Source organism: Camellia sinensis, chromosome 3, assembly GCF_055761805.1.
Source record: "Camellia sinensis isolate YWXY chromosome 3, ASM5576180v1, whole genome shotgun sequence".
Taxonomy (NCBI): domain Eukaryota; kingdom Viridiplantae; phylum Streptophyta; class Magnoliopsida; order Ericales; family Theaceae; genus Camellia; species Camellia sinensis.
The window spans coordinates 209,269,003-209,289,809 of NC_138963.1; the positions used below are offsets into that span (position 1 = coordinate 209,269,003).

A 20,807-nucleotide genomic window follows, 5' to 3' on the forward strand; every position below is an offset into this window, starting at 1 on the left:
ACTTATTAGCAAGGGTCAAAATGTACCCACTCTTTATCTTATGCTCAAGTTACAATTAACGTAATATTTATCAACTCTGATTTGTTAATCAAAGCCAATGTGCATTCACTTACAAGACAAAAGGGATATCAATGTGATACACAATAATACTACACTCCCATACAATGGCAAAAGCAAATTGTATTATGATAAAGTGACACATAACCTGAACACAGGCCGGGCATAATATTATCATCATTTTCCAAACTCTCAATAGTCGGATTTAAATGTCTAAGAAAATACCAAAACCTCAATCAAAGTTATCGACTTTGATTGGAGTAATCTCATCTGCGACCTTTAAGTGTCCCACTAAACGTGCAAAGAACATCATTTGCTGCTCCAGTGCGATCTTAATGGTTTCAGCCTGTGGAATATATAACCCGATTAATGCCATTATTTATCAGGTAGGCAAATATTTTTGTAATTAAAATTGTAGAATGTCATATACCTTGCGGAAACCATGCTGTTCTCCTTCAAATTCAATAAGAGCAACAGGCAAACCCTTTTCCTTCAATGCATGGTAAATTTTACGTGCTTGATCAGGGGGTACAACCTGCAACATTTGGAAAAGATTTTCACCAGTAATAATATGTTATTAAAATCAGAGTTCACAATACATCATAAAGCTTACAAACGAAAGTTTTTTACACACATCAACCAATGCTAACCTATAAGAAAATGGAAAACCCAGCAAGGGTTGCAGTAATCATGTGATTTCATCAATCGATTTCCTTAATCCATAGTCCTAAATTTGGTTTATTACAGTCAACAAAATAGAGAGAATTGAAAAACAATGCTGAGAATACCTTATCTTCCAATCCTTGGAGTAGGAGTACAGGGCAAGAAAACTTATCAACAAAATTGATGGGTGACCTCTGAAAGTAATTATCATCACTTCCTGCAATGAGTCAACGCACTGCCTCAATGTAAAAACAGGTGGATTATCAAACAAGTAAAATGCCCACAAAATTGATCTAATCATTACCAACAAGATTATCAATATAATGAGACTCCAATTTGTGCGTTTCTGCTCTCATCAATTTCAAGTCAGCTATCTGTTCATTGGCAATAAGATTGAAAAACGTTAATATACCACTTCATAGGGAATAAAACTCAATTCTCACCGCAAAGATAAAAACACCAAGTTCGGTACCTCAATAAAAGTGACATAAAATGTCTTCAGGTACCACAAAAATATTTGCTCGTGGAAGTGCTTATCCAATTTTTGCTAAAGCGTAGATGATAACAAGAAGGAGCAGACCATGCATCTGAACCCCAATGTGTCTAACCTAGTCCCTTGAGTAAAAATATTTCGTGAAAGTTAAAACAGTTAAAGCCTAAGTTTCTTCTTGATGTCAATGCAATACCTCCAAACTGCCTAGTGCTACAATTAGAAGCCTATGCCAACTCCCCATTTTCCAATAAAATACAAGTCTAGGCTGTGCAAATCTCGCACTGAAATAAAATGATGGCCATAAATGCCTCATAAAATCCTCTGGACGTGATTGTATTTGCTGCTTAATGTTAGAAGTTGGTGCACAGCCATGATGAATTAACGGTTCAGTTAACTGAATTATTAACTAAAGGTCAGCCAGGTGAAGTTGTCAAAGTCATGCTGTAAAACAGCTTACAGTCAAAGGACATTTTACCAGACAGGGAAGATAAGGAGAAGTTTAAAAGTGATGTATTGATAATCATAGAAGATTCAACTAATAATAATAAATAATAACAAGAGAAAGTTTGAAATCAATCATCAACAGATCCCCACGCTGCACAAGTATTTTAGTATCATAGCTTTAGATACAGCATAAACCACAATCATTTAAAGAAGAATTAACTGTAGTCGAACCTTTAAGAAGTTCAACCATCAGTTTGATGGCAATTTGTATAAAATATGGATTTTTGAATTCTTAATCAAGAAGCTTTTGTGCAGGGGTGTCAATACAAATTTGGTTCTAATTAGTACAAATGCTTTGATTCTAGGTTAAGTAAAGGTGATTGGAATCCCCCATTGCATATAACAGAGGACATACTATCAGGACGAAGCGAAATACAATCTCAGCACCCCACATTATGGCAACCAACACCAGGTGATGGCCATTTTTATTTTAAACGAGATTACGAAATTCTCCTTCTATCCAAAAGCAACATACTTCATTTACAGGGACCATCATTATGCATAGAACACTTCATCATCATCTCTGTATATTCATTGAAGGGGGTATAGTGTATCTCATGGGCACCAATCATTTTCCTTTTCAAGAAACATCCGATTTACAAATGTTCCATAACTTATCAGCATACATGCATTGCATGAAGAAATTTGCAGCCATTTTATTTTCATCTCTACATTTTCTCCAACTAATAATTGAGTTATTATCTACCTCACCCCCACAAAAAATAATAAAATATAATGTACTGCTTGCAAGAGATATGATGAAAATGTAATTGATCATTAAAAGCCAACAAGAACATGAACCAATTGATCAACAAGTGAAAGCAATACTACAAAATTAGATAAGATTTAATATGATGATGGATTTAAGCACACTCACACCATATAAGGAAGCACCAGCCTTAAACGTTTCTCTGAAAGCAAGAGCAGCTAATGTCGTGTATCCACCAGCAGAGCCCCCAGCTATACACAATCTTTCTCCATCTACCTTTCCACTATCCACCTGGAGAACTAAACAATATTACTGCAAACAGAAGAATGCTTTACAGAACCATCCATCAAAAACCTGGAGGATTTGTGAATTTAGTATAAAAGGCACAAGGCTTCCACTAGAGTGGGGACTGGAGAATTTAAAATATGATTACCAAAAATTTAGCACAACTGCAACAGTCATTAACATCAACTATTCCCCAGCGTCCCAAAAGCCTTTCCCGATATTCTCTACCATAACCTTCAAAATTGAATCCAAATCATCCTTAGCAGAAGAAATGAGAGGCTCAAATGTTGATTAAAGAAGTTAGTCGAACATCTTACAAAAAATAATTTGTGATCATGCAGAACCTAGGCATCAATGAACTACTATGGGTGTATCAACACCAAGGTTTTAAAAAGCGGCCGCAGCCATTACGTAACGGTTTTGGCAGTTACCGCTACCCATTACAGCCGCTTTTGCAATGTGATTGAGATTCATAGGTGTGTCGGCTGCAGCGGCTGCCGTAGCGGTCGTAACGGCGCCGTAACAGCCGTAACGGCGCCGTAACGGCCGTAACGGCTTGTTACGCACCGTTACGTAACGGTTCCAAACTATTTCTTTCGAAAAAACACACAAAAAAAAGCTGAAAATAGGGGAAGAGGGATAGAGAGAAGAGGGAAGATAAAGAGAGAAAATGGAGGAACAAGAGATAGAGAGAGAGAAGAGGGAATATGAAGAACATGTTATTGATTTGTTGAAACTGTAAGACTTATGCTATTCTATTCAGATGCTATTCTATTCAGCTGCTATCACTAAACTATTTTGTTTGTGTGTGTTTATCTATATATTGTTTGAAAATAATAATAATAATAATATGTGTGATCATTATCTATTTGGCTTGGTTAAAAAATGTGTATATATATATATATTTAGGCTCTTATTTATTCTCTTACTTTTGTCATTGTTTATCTTATATATAATAGTTAGTGATTGATTTTTTGTATAATATAAAGTCATTAATTATTAAAATAAAATGTAAAAAACTCACTTTATAGTGATTTAAAAATATGAAATATATTGGATCATACTTAAAAATTTACAAAAATTGATCAATATTTATTTTTAACCCAATAAATATGATCATGGAAAAAAAATATACTTATTGGTAAGTTTTTTTTCAAATTGTGCAAAAAAAAAAAAAATTCACGGTTCTAGTTACCGCAACCGTTACACTACGGCCTTTACACCCCGCAACCGCAACCGTGTCACCACCACCGTTATGGCGACCGCAACCGCTTTTCAGAACCTTGATCAACACTACATAGGCAATAATCAGATACTAGTATACTACATATATCAAATTCATATGTAAAGAATGGCCAAAGTCAAGGACATACCAGTGCTTCCACCATAATTGACATCCACAACTGCCCAACCTCGACTAGTCCAATACTGGTAAGTAAGATTTAGGACTCCACGGGTCTCACCAGTGGGCCCTCCTGCAAAATTTCATGCACCATGCTATCACAAATTCAATGTAGAAAAGAAACTTATTTTCCATTAAAAGGACTGCCTTATTTCCAATAAAAGAAAGCAACCATGCATGTCCACCTTCTCAACTGTAGCCTATTTGAAATGCATCATGGAGTTTATCTACTTTAAGTTCTTCACTGCCTTGTTTTTCTGAATGTATTTACAAAAAAATTAAAATCTCATTTGAAAAATATTTGACCACCAACACACTTTTTGCAGCACCTCATCAGTGGCCATGCCAGAATTTCTAACAATAACATACAACTGAACTCAAGCTGTGACAATGAGGAAGAAGTCCATTCAGACATAAAATGTATCCACGATAACATGCCAAGACCGACTAATTGCACAAGCAGTGGAAAATCAAGGAAAACATACAGGAGATCGGATAGGTGACAACTGTAAAACCATTCAAAACTTTCCCACACTACCACACTCCCCCAGCCAAATGGCAGAAAAGAAGATTATAGAAGAAGACACGAGTGCAATATATTTGGCATGCAATTTTGTCGCAAGCACTCAAGATCTTTCCCCTTAATAGAACACATTCATAAGGAGAAGACACATGCACAAACGTGAAAGAGTCAGTCTTCATTCAAAGAGGAAATACATAGATAAGATAGCAGTGGGACATCAATTGTGACTTGTGAGATGGAGTAAAGCTAGCATTATACTGGACCATCTACTCCATAGATATTTGCTAAAGCTTTTATCACAGTTTTTTTAGTATACCAGTTCGTCATGGCAGAGGAAAAGAAATTACAAAACATTTTCTGTTTGCTTGTAAATTCATCCTTTAAAAGGCAATGTATAAGGCAAAAATAAGAGTTAAAAGGACCATAAATCAGAAGCACAGGTTGTTTGGAGTGTCCTAAATAAGTGCACTTTTTGACTTTTTGGACTAAAAAGTTGAGGAAAAAAATATAGTTGTTTGGGATAACTTTTTGTCTTTTTATGAAAAAATGTGTATTAAAATATTGTATAAAATGACAAAATTACATTTTTACTCCTACATGGCAGAATCATCAGTGACAGGTGGCAAAGAGGAGCACGGCTGGGTTGAAATGGTGCATGAGGCATCACGGGTACTGTTTGGCCGTGGGGCCTACCAAGGGTCCCGTTTCGATAATCCGAACCGTTGAATGTGTAGAACTCGTTGAGTACTATATGCCTATGAAAAATCACTTTAATCGGATATCGATAGTTATGTGATCAAAATAGTTTTGCATGAAATTAATGGATGGTGAAAAATAAACGACTGAAAAAAAATCTGATCCGATCACATAGCTATTCATATCCGATCAGCGTGATTTTTTACAAGCATATAGTACTCGATGAGTTCTACACATTGAATGGTTTGGATTGTAAAAAACAAACCCGTGGTGGGCCCCTCATGGGCCCAACATTACCCTCCAACTTAATAAATATATACATCTATTTTTTTTTTTTGGGTTCATTTGAACAGGCCATTAAGTACTGTACCATCAATCAGTACCAACGCTGTCACTCCTTGTTTGTATTAAAATATTGTAGAAATTAATTTTTTTATATTTTTAATTTGTGAATAGTGATAACTTTTTAACTTTTTTAGTAACTTTTTGACTTTTTGGATTTTTCCTGGTATGCCAAACCAGGCCTTATTCTTAAAATGTCTTAACAGAAAGCGTCCATCACAATTTATGAGTTGAATGAACACAAATCAGAAGCACATGATGCTTTACTCTATCAAGGATATTCCATAAAGCTTGTGGAAATAAAAAGGTTAAATATTAGAGGACGCTAAAAAAATAACACATTCTTTAATAGCAGTTTGATAGATAACACTCAAATGATTATCTTTTGTATATGAAATACTCATTTTAAGCTCAATATTATAAAATAGTACCACTCCTGTACTATATAAAACCTATACCCACATGAATAAACTCCTTGATAGGATAAAAGGCACAGGGCACTTATAACCATTGAAAACAGCAGCTATATTTATTCATTTATGAGAAGCATTGAACTGAATGAATACATATAAAATTTGCATCTTAAAATAAGAAAATAAACAAAACATACCATGGCTCCTCAACAACAGTGGAGGTTTCTCCTCCCTACCAGCTTGATAATTGGGGTTGGTTGGTGGATAAAAGTATGCATAGGCATTTTGATTAGGAACTTCAGTTGGAAACTCAATTAATTCTGGCAAGCTGAAGTGTGATTTGTACTTTAAGCTATCAGGTGAGGATGACCAAATAATTTTGAAATCAATTACTTTTGATTTGTCATCGTCTAACGTCACCTGATAACACAAGGAGTGTGGAGATTCAGGAAAAACGGATAACTGTTAAACTCTTCACATTTCAAAGAATTTTATGGTACATCAAATTATGCGGAGGGCACCACCTTAGCTATTGACAAAGGATGAACTGCTGATGCTCCCTCAATGTATAGGCAATGAAGCCCAGAAGTCTGCCATAAGCATATATTCAAATAATCCATCATATGTTACCAACTAGAGAAATTTTAAATTGGAGAAGTCAGAAACGATAAAGTTTCATGACCATACAATATTGTTTATGTCTGTGAAAGGAATATCAAACAGAGACAATGTGCTATGAACATCATCCAGAATTCCAAAAGAAGACTTTCCATTCTGCCTGAAGTGCCATCCCCACAAAGTTTAACAAATTAGTAAGTCACAGATAAAAACACTGCTAAATTCCCATTGAACAATAATATATGTACATATATATGTATAAGAAAGAATGTGAGGGCAATATCTCTCAGATCACCTGTAAGTGCAAGCAATTAAGTTTTTTCCCTCATTACTCTGAAGTAATTGATACGATTTTATGCCAAAAGCCCATAATGGTCTTGAAAACTCAGCATCCAATGAAAAAACTGGCAACACCGTGTTATCAGATTCAATCTGTGGCCAAAGAATAAGATGATGATATAATCAATTCCACATGAACTCATAATAGAGAAAAGGAAAAATGAAAGATGTTTGACCAAACCATATGGGTGCTGTCAGCTGTGCAAGTAAAACTGCTTTCTCTGATTTTTATTAGAATGCAAAACCATGAGCAGTTGCTTCTATAAGCATTTTTAAAGCAACCCCACAAACCTAACAAGTTAGAACCTCGAATTCAATAAAGAAAAGATTTCTTAGATACTCCTAATTTCGAAATTACGCTGATTGAAAATTTTTGGCTTTACCAAATGAAAATATATTAGAGACTGGATTCATCCAAACTCAGCTAAGAGTAGTTTTCAGTCATTTAGCATCAATTGTGGGACCTGTAAGTCAGGACCTTCATGGATGTTCCTTTTTCTTTCTCCCTTTCCCAAGCATGAACCTTGGAAGGTCAATCCTTATTGGCAAAAGGACCATGAATGAGAGCTTCCTATAGAAGTGTTACTTATCAAAAGAATAATTTCTATAAGGTTGTTAATATATAGACCTCCAATAACAATATTAAATCTACCATGTTTTTATGTGTATTTGACTAAGTAGAATATTGTCCCTACATATATATAACCAAGACATACTGTACAAACTGTATAAAGACTTGTATACTACGGTAAAAAAAAAAAAAAAAAAAAAAACACTAAGATGCCAAACTATAAAGTTACCCATTTGTAAATATTCCAAAACCCACTCCTCCTATCAGTGATGAAGAATAGTTCGCCTGCAGTAACAAACATAGCAAATCAATTGATGCAAATATTCATAGCCTTCCAGAGATTGTAGTGTCAATTTATAAGGAGCTACATATATAGAATTTGTACTAAGGCCAAGTTTGGCATCTACTAAATAATACAAAAGTCAAAAAGTCACTATCTTATTTAAGTCACATCATCTTATTTAAATCACATCACCTCTTTAACACATCACATCAAACCCAACCCAAACCCAACCCATATAAGCCAATAAGTCAAAAAGTGCACTTTTTTAGAACATCCCAAACCAACCCTAAATACAAAGCGTAATAAATGAACAGTAGTAAACTACTTACTATGAAACCAACAGAGGAGTAGAAGGGAATATATAAAATATAAGAAAACATCTGAGGAGCTTGAGCCTATTCCGTTGGACAAAATAAGGGTTAGAAATTTGTCTTATGACAGACATATCACTATTCTCTTGATGAGAGTCTCAATATTCTAGGACTGAAATTAAGGGTCATCAATCTCATTTCTATTTGTAACTTCTTTCCATAAAAAGATGAAGAAACTAAAATTTCTACTTTCTTGCTTCCTAAATTATGGCATGCCATTGTACCACCACATCCTTTCCTCTCATGCTGCAGATTTCCCACAAATTACTAAAACGCCATTCTTTGGTTTTTTTTATTTTTATTTTTTAATACTAAGTACTGAAATGCCATTCTTTTGTCTCCATACCTAGATAAGAAGAATGAATGGTCAGTGGAAGTGTCAAGAACAACTAAAAAATTTGTCTTATTACCAATGCTGTTCAATTCCTATTTTCATAAATTCTACTAAAAAACTGTCACACTAACAAATTTGGCTTTTACTGAACTGCCCTCAGAAATATATGGTGTGTAACTATTATCCACAGTCAAGGGCTTCAGAAAGCTCAGCCCAGGATGCAGATAAAATAAATAGATCAATGGACTTTCAAATCAATTTAACCACGCAATAACAAATAACCATTCAAAGGACACAAAGCAGCAATAACAAGTTCAGTTCACGTTCCCATGCAGGATTGTTCATCAACAGTATATCACGTGAAAAATATTACCTTTAGATGACCACTTGGGCTCAGTTGGAGACTCCACAAGTGCAGGATCACCGCCGGCAACACAGATGCGTTTGCAGATATCTCTGCATGGTAGCATTATGAAGATTGATTAGGATTCTAGGAGGATAGGAGCATTTACCCATAATAAATAGTCTAAGAAATGTAGCTCTCCAAAAGCTCATCTAACCCCAAGGTGGTACGTATCCTGTAAAAGAGCATTTTGCCCTTGAGTAGCATTTCCTTTTCTTCTTTCACTGGAGCTTCCTCTCTAGGTTCTTCTTCTAAACAAAAGAATCATACGATGTTGTGCCTACTTGATATAAATTTTAAAGCAAGTTCATCAAGTTCCTTGCACTACAGTAACTAGAGGATGCTAAACAAGCAAGTCAAAGTAGGTGTTGAGCATCATAAGTTTTGGAGACGTAAATAATGCCATGCTGACGAGGTCCAAATCAAATTAATATTTAAACATGAGCCACAAATTCCATTACTCAACATATGAGGATAAGTAATGCTTTTGGTTAAAGTGCTACAAAAATGAGGGGAACCACTATACTCTAAGAGTGAGAAAACATGCACAGATATCACATTACTAAGCATAACTAAAATACAAATCCATATCACAAATATGACCAGGTTTCACTTGAGTTATGTTACAAGGGAGCAGGAACGAGGGGAGAAGCTTAGTAGGATTCAATCACTTATTATAGACACCTAAATTATACCATCAAAAATTGAACTTAATTTCTTCTCACAAGCAATTCGAACACATCAATGCGTGGTCGAGCAGTTCAGGAGATGCCTCGTTTATCATGGCTCGGCCCGTTCCGGGTGCATGGAGATTTGTCATTGGTCCTATGTGTCACCTCATGAGGCTAACATGTGTCACCATGTTCTTCGGATATGATGTGACTATGCCATGTAGAAGACCCGAACACGTGTACCCACACTTAATAAACCTTACACAAGCTAAGTTGGCTAGTTTTCCTGCTTCCTAAAAGAGCCCTTTCATATGCATGCAGATAAAACAATACAAGCATTAAGTAAGCAAAAAACTTAAAATCTAATGCAATTACAATCACCGGAAATACAGTGACAGTGGCTAAGAACTAAAATTGAAGAAAAGGGCAACCTTACTCACCCATTCTTAGAAAAATAGCCAACCCAAAGTTCTGATTTATCCCATGGCATGTTAGGGTGTCCCCATTCAATCCATGCCATCCTTTCTTCTTTCGGGTCCAAACGTGGGCAAGCATAAAAGTCGTTGCCACCAACTATTACTTCTGGTTCTGTATGTTATATGATTGCAACAAGGGAAGAGAAAGACAGATGATTATTACTCCTCATCGGAAGATGATGAAATAGAAGTTATAAAAATGATAAAGGACTTAAGGACCTTGAAACAGTCCAAGTTTTTCAAGAACCTGTAAGTACAAGAACACATGATCTCCAGTGGTATTTTTATGTTACCCACAAACATTTATCATGCAGAAAACAAAATTACAATTTTTAAAAAGTACCTTGGATATTCTGGTCATTGAGGTCAATCGATACAATAGTTGTTGTTGGATTCAGACTGTCTTCACGACGATCTATCAAGACAAAACATATGTAAGTAAATGTAAAATGCTAGACAGGTAAAGCATACACATCACAAACTAAACCAAATCTACCTTCCCTGACAGTAACATAACGGTTAAAGCGTGAATCGAACACTCCATCAGCATAGCACACTAATGGTCCACCATAGTCCGGAGTAAGTGGCAAAGGAGACGAATCTGCCAATTCATGTAAGTTCTCTAAGTTCAAAGAAGATTAACAATAAGTACAATTGGTCCAACTGTGCATCATCGAAAGAGGTAAAAAACCCCTCCCAATAGCTTAAAACCATATTAAACTAAACAATCTACATATAATTGAAGTTCACTTGTATAAAAACTTCGTAACTGAATCAAACATTGATATATAGTTCAAGAACTGAAAGAATTAGCTAATGTGCATATGAAGAGCAGTCTAAAAGGTTGACCTCTGGTTCTGGATTCAATTGACTGCTTGTAAAGTCTCTGATCTGTGTAATTGGAGAAAATTACAGAATCAGCTACAATCTTGAATGCACCACCTCCATACTCTTGAGCCACAGAGCGTACCGAAAACTCTTTGGGGGTAATATCAATAGGATCATCACCAGGATTCTCTGGAGCTTTAACCAGAACAGCTCGTCTGCATTAAATTTTTTTTAACAAAAACAGAGAGGAATCAACTACATAGATTACTCGACCCTAGGGTTTATGGGGTTTAAGTCAATATATATATACCCTGATTCAGCGGGACGAGACTCGAGCCAGAAGAGGCGGCCGAGATCGTCGACGGCGGTGCCGCCGAGACGCTTTTCGGCGCCGGAGACGATGTCAGAGGTGATTGGAGACTTCCAAGAACCGTATGGAGCAATGATTTTATCGGGGGTTACTACTTGAGTGGATGATGATGGGGATGAGGAAGCCATTGTCTTCAAACTCTGGTTTCGAGTGTGTCTGTTGAGTATCAATCGAGTAATACGATTCAACGACGATGAAGATGAAGGATGAGAGGAAAACCAAATGGAGCAGTGAATGAGAGTGGCTAGTGCCATCTAATTCGGGAACTGCGGTTTTTATTCATACAGTAAAGGCGTATAAGGCATACGGGTGTGTACGATGCGTTAGGATCCTTAGGGCATGTTTGATTGGAAGGATTAAAGCATGGGATTAGGATTATTAATCCGTGGGCCCAATCATCCTATGTTTATTTTGACATTTTGATTTAGGACTATTAATCCAATGGATAATTAATCCAACAAATTTGTAGGATTATTAGTAATGGGGTAGGGGTGGGATAGTTAATACCACACTAATTTAATAAGATTATTAATACCTCACTATTAGTATTGTGAATCAAACATGACCTTAGAGGAATATCCAAGAGTGATCTAATGCGGTGAAGAGAGGGAGAGAGCCACGTGGCCCACTCAACCTTCCAAGGGTTGAGATTCAACCTCATTAAAACGACGTCGTTTTGGTAGGTAAATTGAAAAAAAAAAATCAAAATTTTCCTCTTATGGGTAACAAAGCTGTTTATAGATCTCGTTCTTCTTTATTTCCATCATCATCGTCTCAATGAATATGAAACCGAAAGAATTCAAAGATTTGGAAATCAAATATATGAAATTGAAAGAAAAACAATCAAAGATTCGAAATCAGATCTCGAAATCATATTTGAAAATCATAGTTATAAAATCGAAGAAAAACAAGAAATCAATAATTCAAAAGTCAGATCTGGAGATGAATATGAAATCGAGAGAAGGACTGAGAGGAGAGAAGAGGAGGCATGGCCGATCTCCTTCGTCGAACTCCGGTGGCCGATCTCCTCCCTCCGTCGCCGGCATGGCCGATCTCCTCCGCCGAACTCTGTTCATGGGTATGTGTTGTTTGATTGTGGGTTTTATGTTTGATTCGGGAAAATGCAATCTTGATAGGTATATATGTATTTGTTTATGTTTTATGATTGCTTGATTTTGGGTTTCTATGTTAGATTGTGGAAATGCAATCTTGATGGGTATGTGTTTGTATATGATTGTTTGATTTTGGGTTTCTTGGAAGATTTCTCTTCATAATTTGCTTTTGCGATTGTTGATTATTAGGTTCCTGTGAGAGTCTTAGAGTTATTGTGTACTTTTTATTATTAATTTTTTTTTTCTTTTTTCTTTTCTAAATTACTTAGAATCTTTAGGTGGGTTCTTACCCATTTTTGAATCTGATTTTCTGGCAATTTCTTTTCATTATCCATGTGTTTTTCTTTGAAATTCTCATCACCTATCTTTTTTATTCTCAGCCCTTCTCTCACAACTTTCCCAGGAATGATGAAAAGAAATAAACCCAGGATAGGAAAATTTAAATTTTTTTTTTCCCAATTTACCCACCAAAACGACGTCGTTTTGGTGAGTTTGAATCTCAACCTTTGGAAGACTGAGTGGGACACGTGTCTCTCTCCCTCTCTTCACTTTAGGAGATCACTCTAGATATATTACTCTAGAGGATCCTAACGCGTGTACGATAGTATAATATAAGGAAAATGCATGAGACCCCAGTGGGATTGTTGGGGTCTCTTTTGATTGGTCCAAAAATTTATTTATTTATTTATTTGCTTTCAGCCAACGGCAGAGCCCCATGTGGCACTAGGGGTCACTGGGGGTCTCCCTCACTGGGGTCCCCAGCAAAGTCCATAATATAATTAATATTACATGAGGATCGGGGTGTTTGGGAAGTCGTTTTTTTTTTTTGTTAAAAAAATATTAAAATATAAAATTGATTAAAAAATTAAAAAAATAAATTCAAATAAAATGTCACATCAAATCTATAATCATTTTATTTTTTTTCTCACAAACATTACATCAAATTACAAAAAAAGTTAATTGTATTCCCAAATACAAAAATTTTAACCTCTTAAAATAATCAAAAACTAAAAAAACCTACTAAAATAATAACTTCCCAAACACCTACAAAGTGAATGTGAGTAGAGAATTCTATTCCACACCTTTCATAATTTTTATTTTGTTTTATGTTTTTATTTTTTATCCAGAGCACTCCTCAGATAGGATTTTTAGGATCTACCATTGCAAGTCAAATTAGGAGAAACTAGTCGATTCATCTAAATCGTTAAACTTCCACTTGAGTAATAAGGGATTTGAACCCTGGTCAGTAAGGAGATGAATATGCTCTCTTACTAACTAGGATGACCCCTTAGTGATCACATTTCATACTTGTTAGTTATATAATTTTGTTTTTAATTATGACTTGAAAAAGATGAAATTATATAATTTTTTTATAGTTAGTATATGGTACACATTTTTTGAATAATATGTACATAATTGAAAAAATTAATATAATTGTGGGGATATATTTTCTGAGTACCAACACGTGACAAGGTGACGCCGACGTGTCAGCCGAGGTGCCACGTGTCCTGGTCATGACGCCGATGTGATCTCGGCAAGGCCGACGTTATCTCCGAAGATATCGAAATTCGAGATAAGTGGATAAGGGACAAGAGTCCTAGAATGAAAAGGGAACTCAACCTGGATGAGGGACAAGAGTCCTAGAATGAGAGAAGACTTCAGTTTGTATTAAGATAAGACTCTTAGAGAGTTTATCCTAATCTTACTGGGAGTCCAAGATTAGTAGTAATCCTAAGTCTATAGAAGTTAGGCTTCTATTGGGACTAGGTTTATGTTGGCTATAAAAGAGAGGCACCCTCATGGGTCTAAGGTATGCTTTTTTGGCTCAAGCTTGTGAGTTGAATAATTGATTATCTTTGAGAGATATACTGACTTGATCGTCGGAGTGCCCCCGAGTGGACGAACCACCGCGGGATTCTTATATTTCTATTGCAGGTCAGTCAGGTGCCATCTATTCTGCCAGTGCTCTCCAGCTGAATTACTGAGTTGGCAGTGTGGTCGGAAAATTTTCCACACAATTTGGCGCCGTCTGTGGGAAAGAAAGAAGAATAGATGGCCAATAAAAGAAAGAAGAATAGATGGCCAATAAAAGAAAGAAGAATAGATGGCCAATGACGGACAGAATGATCAGACTGGAGACAACGCTCCTGCTGGGAATGGGAGATTTATTAACCTCGACGTTGAAGGGGACAACCGCAACACAGAAACTCGTGACCAGAGTCACGGAGTGAAAGACGCCGGCCAGGAAGGTGACACACCAAAGACAATAGATCGAAGCGGATACTACAACGAAGATGACCTCCAAGTATGGAAGGATAGATACCTGCGGAGGAACGAAGACCCTTCCAGAAGGGATGCAAAGACAGGGGGCATGAGCGCTCCCAAGGAGATGATAACATTCAAGTATAGAAGAACTCATCCTGAGTGAGCAGATCCCGGATTCCAGATCCTGGATCCCGGATCCGAGAAGACATGATCTCAGCCTAGACAAGTAGGCCCGAGAAGACGAGAGCTCAACCTAAGTGAGCAGATCCCGGATTCCAGATCTCGGATCCTAGAAGACATGATCTCGGCCTAGATGAGTAGGTCCGAGAAGAGAAGAGCTCAACCTGAGTGAGCAGATCCAAGATTCTAGCAGACAAGATCTCGGCACTTAAGTCCGAAAAGAGAAGAGCTCAGTGAGCAAATCTCAGATCCCAGAAGATAAAAAAGAAAACACACAAGGTTGGACTGCAGTTAGCCAGGTTGAAGACCTTTTATAAGGTTCGCAAAGGAGTATGTGGAAGCCATGCAGGGGGCAGAGAGAAGAAGAATATGTTTACCACTTGTTGAAATTTGTAGCAATTTACAAGTTGGTTAAACCGATATGATGTTTACCACTTGTTGAAATTTGTAGCAATTTACAAGTTGGTAAAACCGAGATGATGTTTACCACTTGTTGAAATTTGTAGCAACTTACAAGTTGGTTAAACCGATATGATGTTTACCACTTGTTAAAATTTGTAGCAATTTACAGGTTGGTTAAACCGATATGATGTTTACCACTTGTTGAAATTTGTAGCAATTTACAAGTTGGTTAAACGGAGATGATGTTTAACACTTGTTGAAATTCTGTGTGAATTTACAAGTTGAAGTTAAACCGAGATCATATTTAACACTTGTTGAAATTCTGTGTGAATTTACAAGTTGAAGTTAAACCGAGGTCATATTTAACACTTGTTGAAATTCTGTGTGAATTTACAAGTTGAAGTTAAACCGATGTGATATTTAATACTTGTTGAAATTCTGTGTGAATTTACAAGTTGAAGTTAAACCGAGATGATGTTTAACACTTGTTGAAATTCTGTGTGAATTTACAAATTGAAGTTAAACCGATGTGATATTTAAACACTTGTTGAAATTCTGTGTGAATTTACAAGTTGAAGTTAAACCGAGGTCATGTTTAACACTTGTTGAAATTCTGTGTGAATTTACAAGTTGAAGTTAAACCGATGTGATATTTAACACTTGTTGAAATTCTGTGTGAATTTACAATTTGAAGTTAAACCGATGTGATATTTAACACTTGTTGAAATTCTGTGTGAATTTACAAGTTGAAGTTAAACCGAGATGATGTTTAACACTTGTTGAAATTCTGTGTGAATTTACAAGTTGAAATTAAACCGATGTGATATTTAACACTTGTTGAAATTCTGTGTGAATTTACAAGTCGAAGTTAAACCGAGATGATGTTTAACACTTGTTGAAATTCTGTGTGAATTTACAAGTTGAAGTTAAACCGATGTGATATTTAAACACTTGTTGAAATTCTGTGTGAATTTACAAGTTGAAGTTAAACCGAGATGATGTTTAACACTTGTTGAAATTCTGTGTGAATTTACAAGTTGAAGTTAAACCGAGATGATGTTTAACACTTGTTGAAATTTTGTGTGAATTTACAAGTTGAAGTTAAACCGAGGTCATATTTAACACTTGTTGAAATTCTGTGTGAATTTACAAGTTGAAGTTAAGCCGATGTGATATTTAACACTTGTTGAAATTCTGTGTGAATTTACAAGTTGAAGTTAAACCAAGGTCGTATCGGAAGAAGATTTGTTTAAACACTTGTTGAAATTCTGTGTGAATTTACAAGTTATAGTTAAACCGAGGTTATGATAAAGGAAGATGGTTTAATACTTGTTAAAATTTTGAGAAAAATTTACAAGCTGAAGTTAAGCCGAGGTTATGATAAAGGATGATGGTTAAACACTTGTTGAAATTTTTGAGAAAAATTTACAAGTTAAAGTCAAGTTCAAGCAATATCTGCGTACTTGCCGAGACTACCAGGTTGTCAAAACTTGAAATATGGAAAACTGAAGTCTTGATAGAAGACATTGAGAAAGTGACAAGTCCTAAGCAACACTTGTGAAAATATTTGTTACAATATTTTCAAGTGTTAGGACAAGGCCGAGATGAGCAAGATTAGAAGTTGTGACAGAGGTATTTTACCCAAAGAGATTGCACAGTCAAGGTGTACTTTGAAGACATGCAAATTATTCTAAGTATAGAATCATACAAGAGTAGAAAAAAGAAGACACACATTCAAAGAAGAAATCAGAGAAATGCATTTAAAGAAGAAAGAAGGCACTTCGGCCTGAATATTGAAAAATAAATTATTCAGAATACAAAAATGGCACGTTGGCCGGATTAAAAGCATACAAAGACGGACAATGTACAAGGTATAAGGTACAAGGAGTAAAAGAAGGAAACAAAACTACTCGGCATCAATGGCAGGATATAGAAGACAGTTGGGAAGACTTCTCAGCAGCCTTCTCGGCCTCGAACTCAGCATCGATCTCCCAAAGAGTTTGATCAAGGCTCTTCTCGGCGATTGGCACATCGGAGTTTGAAGGCAATGATTGAAAGCAAGAATCTGGAAAAGACACAGAAAACAAAAACAAGAATGTAATTCGTAATCAAGAATGGTGATGAAGCTATCAAGAAATCAAGACAAAAAGATTGCACAAGTGTGTCAAGACAAGAACAGTGACAGAAATCAACAGATGTGTGAACAGTGTGTATTCAAGAAAATGATTTGGAAACAACGGGTAAAACAACAATGGTGATTAACAATGAAGTAGAGCTTATTGGAAAGCAACAAGAAATAAAACCAGAAGGAACAGTGGCTTACCAGAAAGAGGGAAGCCGAAATGAGAATTGCCGAAATCTGACGACAATGACAGAATGACATAAGCTTCACTGGAGGAGAGGAACGAAGACAGTTGCAGAAGCTTGAAAGCTTGGAACAATGACGGATTTAAGCAAAACAGCTAGAAAGAGAAAAAGCCAGAGGATTGAATGAAAAAAGAGAAAAATAATTAAGAAGACGACAAAGTTCAAGAATAAAGCCAAGTGCACAGGCACTAAGTAAGTATGTGAAGAACAAGAAAGTAATGACCCAGACACGATGCTAGCAACATAAAGCGGATATGACAAGAACAGTACTAGGCATTCAAACAATTCAAAACTTGAAGACAAACGAAAATAGAAGGCAACAGATGACAAGTAAACAGATTCAGAAGAGTTATGAAAGATTGAGCTTAATAGCAAGTAAAGAGTTTATGAACCTACCAAGTGAAATGAACGCCGATATGAAAATCGCTGGAGTCAAATAGATGACTGGAAATCGGGAACTCACTAGAGAGTGTGAGTGGAGCAGTTGCAAAGCTCTTGGAGTTTACGAATTAATGGAACCAGAACCTCGGCTAGGAGGTGCGATTTCAAGCAGCTTGGAAATCATGAAACTTGATTCTTGACACCAATGGACAGTAAAGTCCAGGGAACTTTGAGGTCGGCGAGTTTGATCTCGAACAGAGGGGCACAGATGAACGAACAGTGTAGGTTCTATCACCTCAGAATGCCGAGGTAATAGAACCTAGGGGGCAGTTGTGGGGATATATTTTCTAAGTACCAACACGTGGCAAGATGACGTCGACGTGTCAGCCGAGGTGTCGCGTGTCCTGGTCATGACGCCGAGGTGATCTCGGCAAGGCTGAGGTTATCTCCGAAGATATCGGAATCCGAGATAAGTGGATAAGGGACGAGAGTTCTAGAATGAAAAGGGAACTCAACTTGGATGAGGGACAAGAGTCTTAAAATGAGAGAAGAGTTCAGTTTGTATTAAGATAAGACTCTTAGAGAGTTTATCCTAATCTTACTGGGAGTCCAAGATTAGCAGTAATCCTGAGTCCATAGAAGTTATGGTTCTATTGGGACTAAGTTTATGTTGGCTATAAAAGAGAGACACCCCATAGGTTTAAGGTATGCTTTTTTGACTCAAGCTTGTGAGTTGAATAATTGATTATCTTTGAGAGATATACTGACTTGATCGTCGGAGTGCCCCCGGGTGGACGAACCACCGCGGGATTCTTATATTTCTGTTGCAGGTCAGACAGGTGCCATCTATTCTGCCAGTGCTCTCCAGCTGAATTACTGAGTTGGCAGTGTGGTCGGAAAATTTCTCACACAATAATTAATAATGTATATGGTATGGAATGTGTAAAATAGAATTTTCATATAAATAGTACATGAGAATCGAATAAGAGGTTGTTTGAAAAGTGTTAGATTAGTATATTTTTGTACTTTTTATATATAAAAAAATATAAATTATAAATTGAGATTGAAGTGATATAATAAAAAGGTGATATGATTTAAATAAAAAATAATATAATTTAATAAAATAATTGTGATCCAAAAATAACTCTAGCCCAAATAACCCTAAAATAAAGTGATGATATGTTTGATTTGATGGAACACGTCACAACTCTGATTTAGTGGATGTGAGTGTGTAATTTTATATTTATGCGGCAGTGAATAAAAAATGTTGAAATATCCCAATATATGTGAGACTCACTCCTATTAAACCTCTTTTATTAGAGTTTTTAATTATTTTTATTTTGTATTTTCTTTTTATTATTATTGCTGCAAAATTATTTTAAGCAAATGTAATAAAAAAAAAATTAAAATGAGTTTTTTGAACTTTTATGAAAAATTCTTTGTTAGATAAGACTTGAATTAAACATACATAATTTAAAAAAAAAATCATTGGGGATAATAATTATTAAAAATAAAAAAGACTTTTAAACTTCTATCCAACATGATAAAAAAAAGAAAAGAATGTAACGGTAATATATAATATATAAGGCTCTGTTTGGTTGTGCTCTATAATCAATTTTCTACCCGTGTGTTGGAGCATGATGTTTGGTTTCGTTTTCAAATTAATTTTCTACACTCTGCAGAGAGAACTCTGATGCACAGGCGCCTTTTTTGTCCACCCGGTTGTCCACCCGGTAGACCACCTGGATGACCACCCGGTAGACCACCCGGATGTCCACCCGGATGTCCGGCTGATTTTCAGATTTTTTTTTTTTTTTTTGTGCAATTGATTTACATAATCGGGACAAATATTTTTTGAAAATTTTTAAATTTTTTATGTGCTTTAAAATAATTTTGAATTGTATATTTAGTTATGAGTTGTAAATTTTTGTATCACATATCAAATGTCACATCAATAATTCCCCACTCAAATCAAACCTCTTTTCCAAAACTATTTTCAAAACTCTTTACCAAATAAATTTTCTACACTCAAATCATAATTCCACAACACACAAACTCAAAATACAACTCATACTCTCAAATCACATTTACAAAACACAACCAAACGCTACCTATGTGTTTGAATAATTCAAATATCTTAGCTATAATAAGAAATAAGTCAACCTCAACAACTATTATTTATTTATTTATTTTTTTTTTTGGGGGGTGGAGGGACTAAGCAATAATATGGGATTACTGTAGGGAGTGGGAGAATCAAATTATTAGTTAGTAATAAAATTGATTCCTGTTGGATTGAAAAATAAAAATTCATATTCTCATTCTCATTCTCATTCCAACTTTAATCTAAATTTGGAACTGCATTTCCATTTTCCTTTAATATGACTATCATAATATTTCATTCTTGTAAACATGTGAACAATGGAAATAAATAAATTTAGAATAAGATTCTCAAGGTACCTCTCTATTCTTATCAACTGAACATAGTCTATAATATATAATATTTTATCATTTTATAATAACTAATTCATAATCAAATTAAATATTTATATTGCAATGACACATCAATGTAACAATACTACACGCTTAAAAAAATTGTCTAGAAAAGTAACTTTATGGACCACATTTATTGGGAGTGTGGTCCACATCCTACAAACTTTAAATTCACAATATACATCTCATTTTCAAGATAAAAATTCATGGTACCTATATCACTTTTGCTATGCATAGCAAGATTTCACAATCCTCACAG

The 20,807-nt window shown here is 35.6% G+C and overlaps 1 protein-coding gene across 2 annotated transcripts; it reads right to left on the reverse strand.

The window, feature by feature from the left end:
• Nucleotides 1-2: 2 nt before the first annotated feature.
• LOC114271122 (peptidase uncH) lies at nucleotides 3-11,687 on the reverse strand. 2 transcript variants are annotated; one of them, XM_028212725.2, is made up of 18 exons: nucleotides 11,292-11,687; nucleotides 11,003-11,196; nucleotides 10,650-10,754; nucleotides 10,497-10,568; nucleotides 10,118-10,265; nucleotides 8,977-9,059; nucleotides 7,845-7,900; nucleotides 7,001-7,137; nucleotides 6,775-6,865; nucleotides 6,612-6,677; nucleotides 6,285-6,507; nucleotides 4,085-4,186; nucleotides 2,860-2,945; nucleotides 2,595-2,717; nucleotides 1,025-1,094; nucleotides 846-937; nucleotides 488-592; nucleotides 3-403 (listed from the first exon to the last, which is right to left on the reverse strand). In XM_028212725.2, exons 1-18 carry the CDS (start codon nucleotides 11,603-11,605, stop codon nucleotides 290-292), a joined length of 2,181 nt encoding a protein of 726 aa, XP_028068526.1. In that variant the 5' UTR covers nucleotides 11,606-11,687; the 3' UTR covers nucleotides 3-289. The 2 variants fall into 2 exon arrangements, with proteins under 2 accessions (XP_028068526.1, XP_082778230.1); XM_082922104.1 differs by having other exon boundaries at nucleotides 10,650-10,755; nucleotides 11,010-11,196; nucleotides 11,292-11,657.
• Between the last annotated feature and the right edge of the window lie 9,120 nt (nucleotides 11,688-20,807).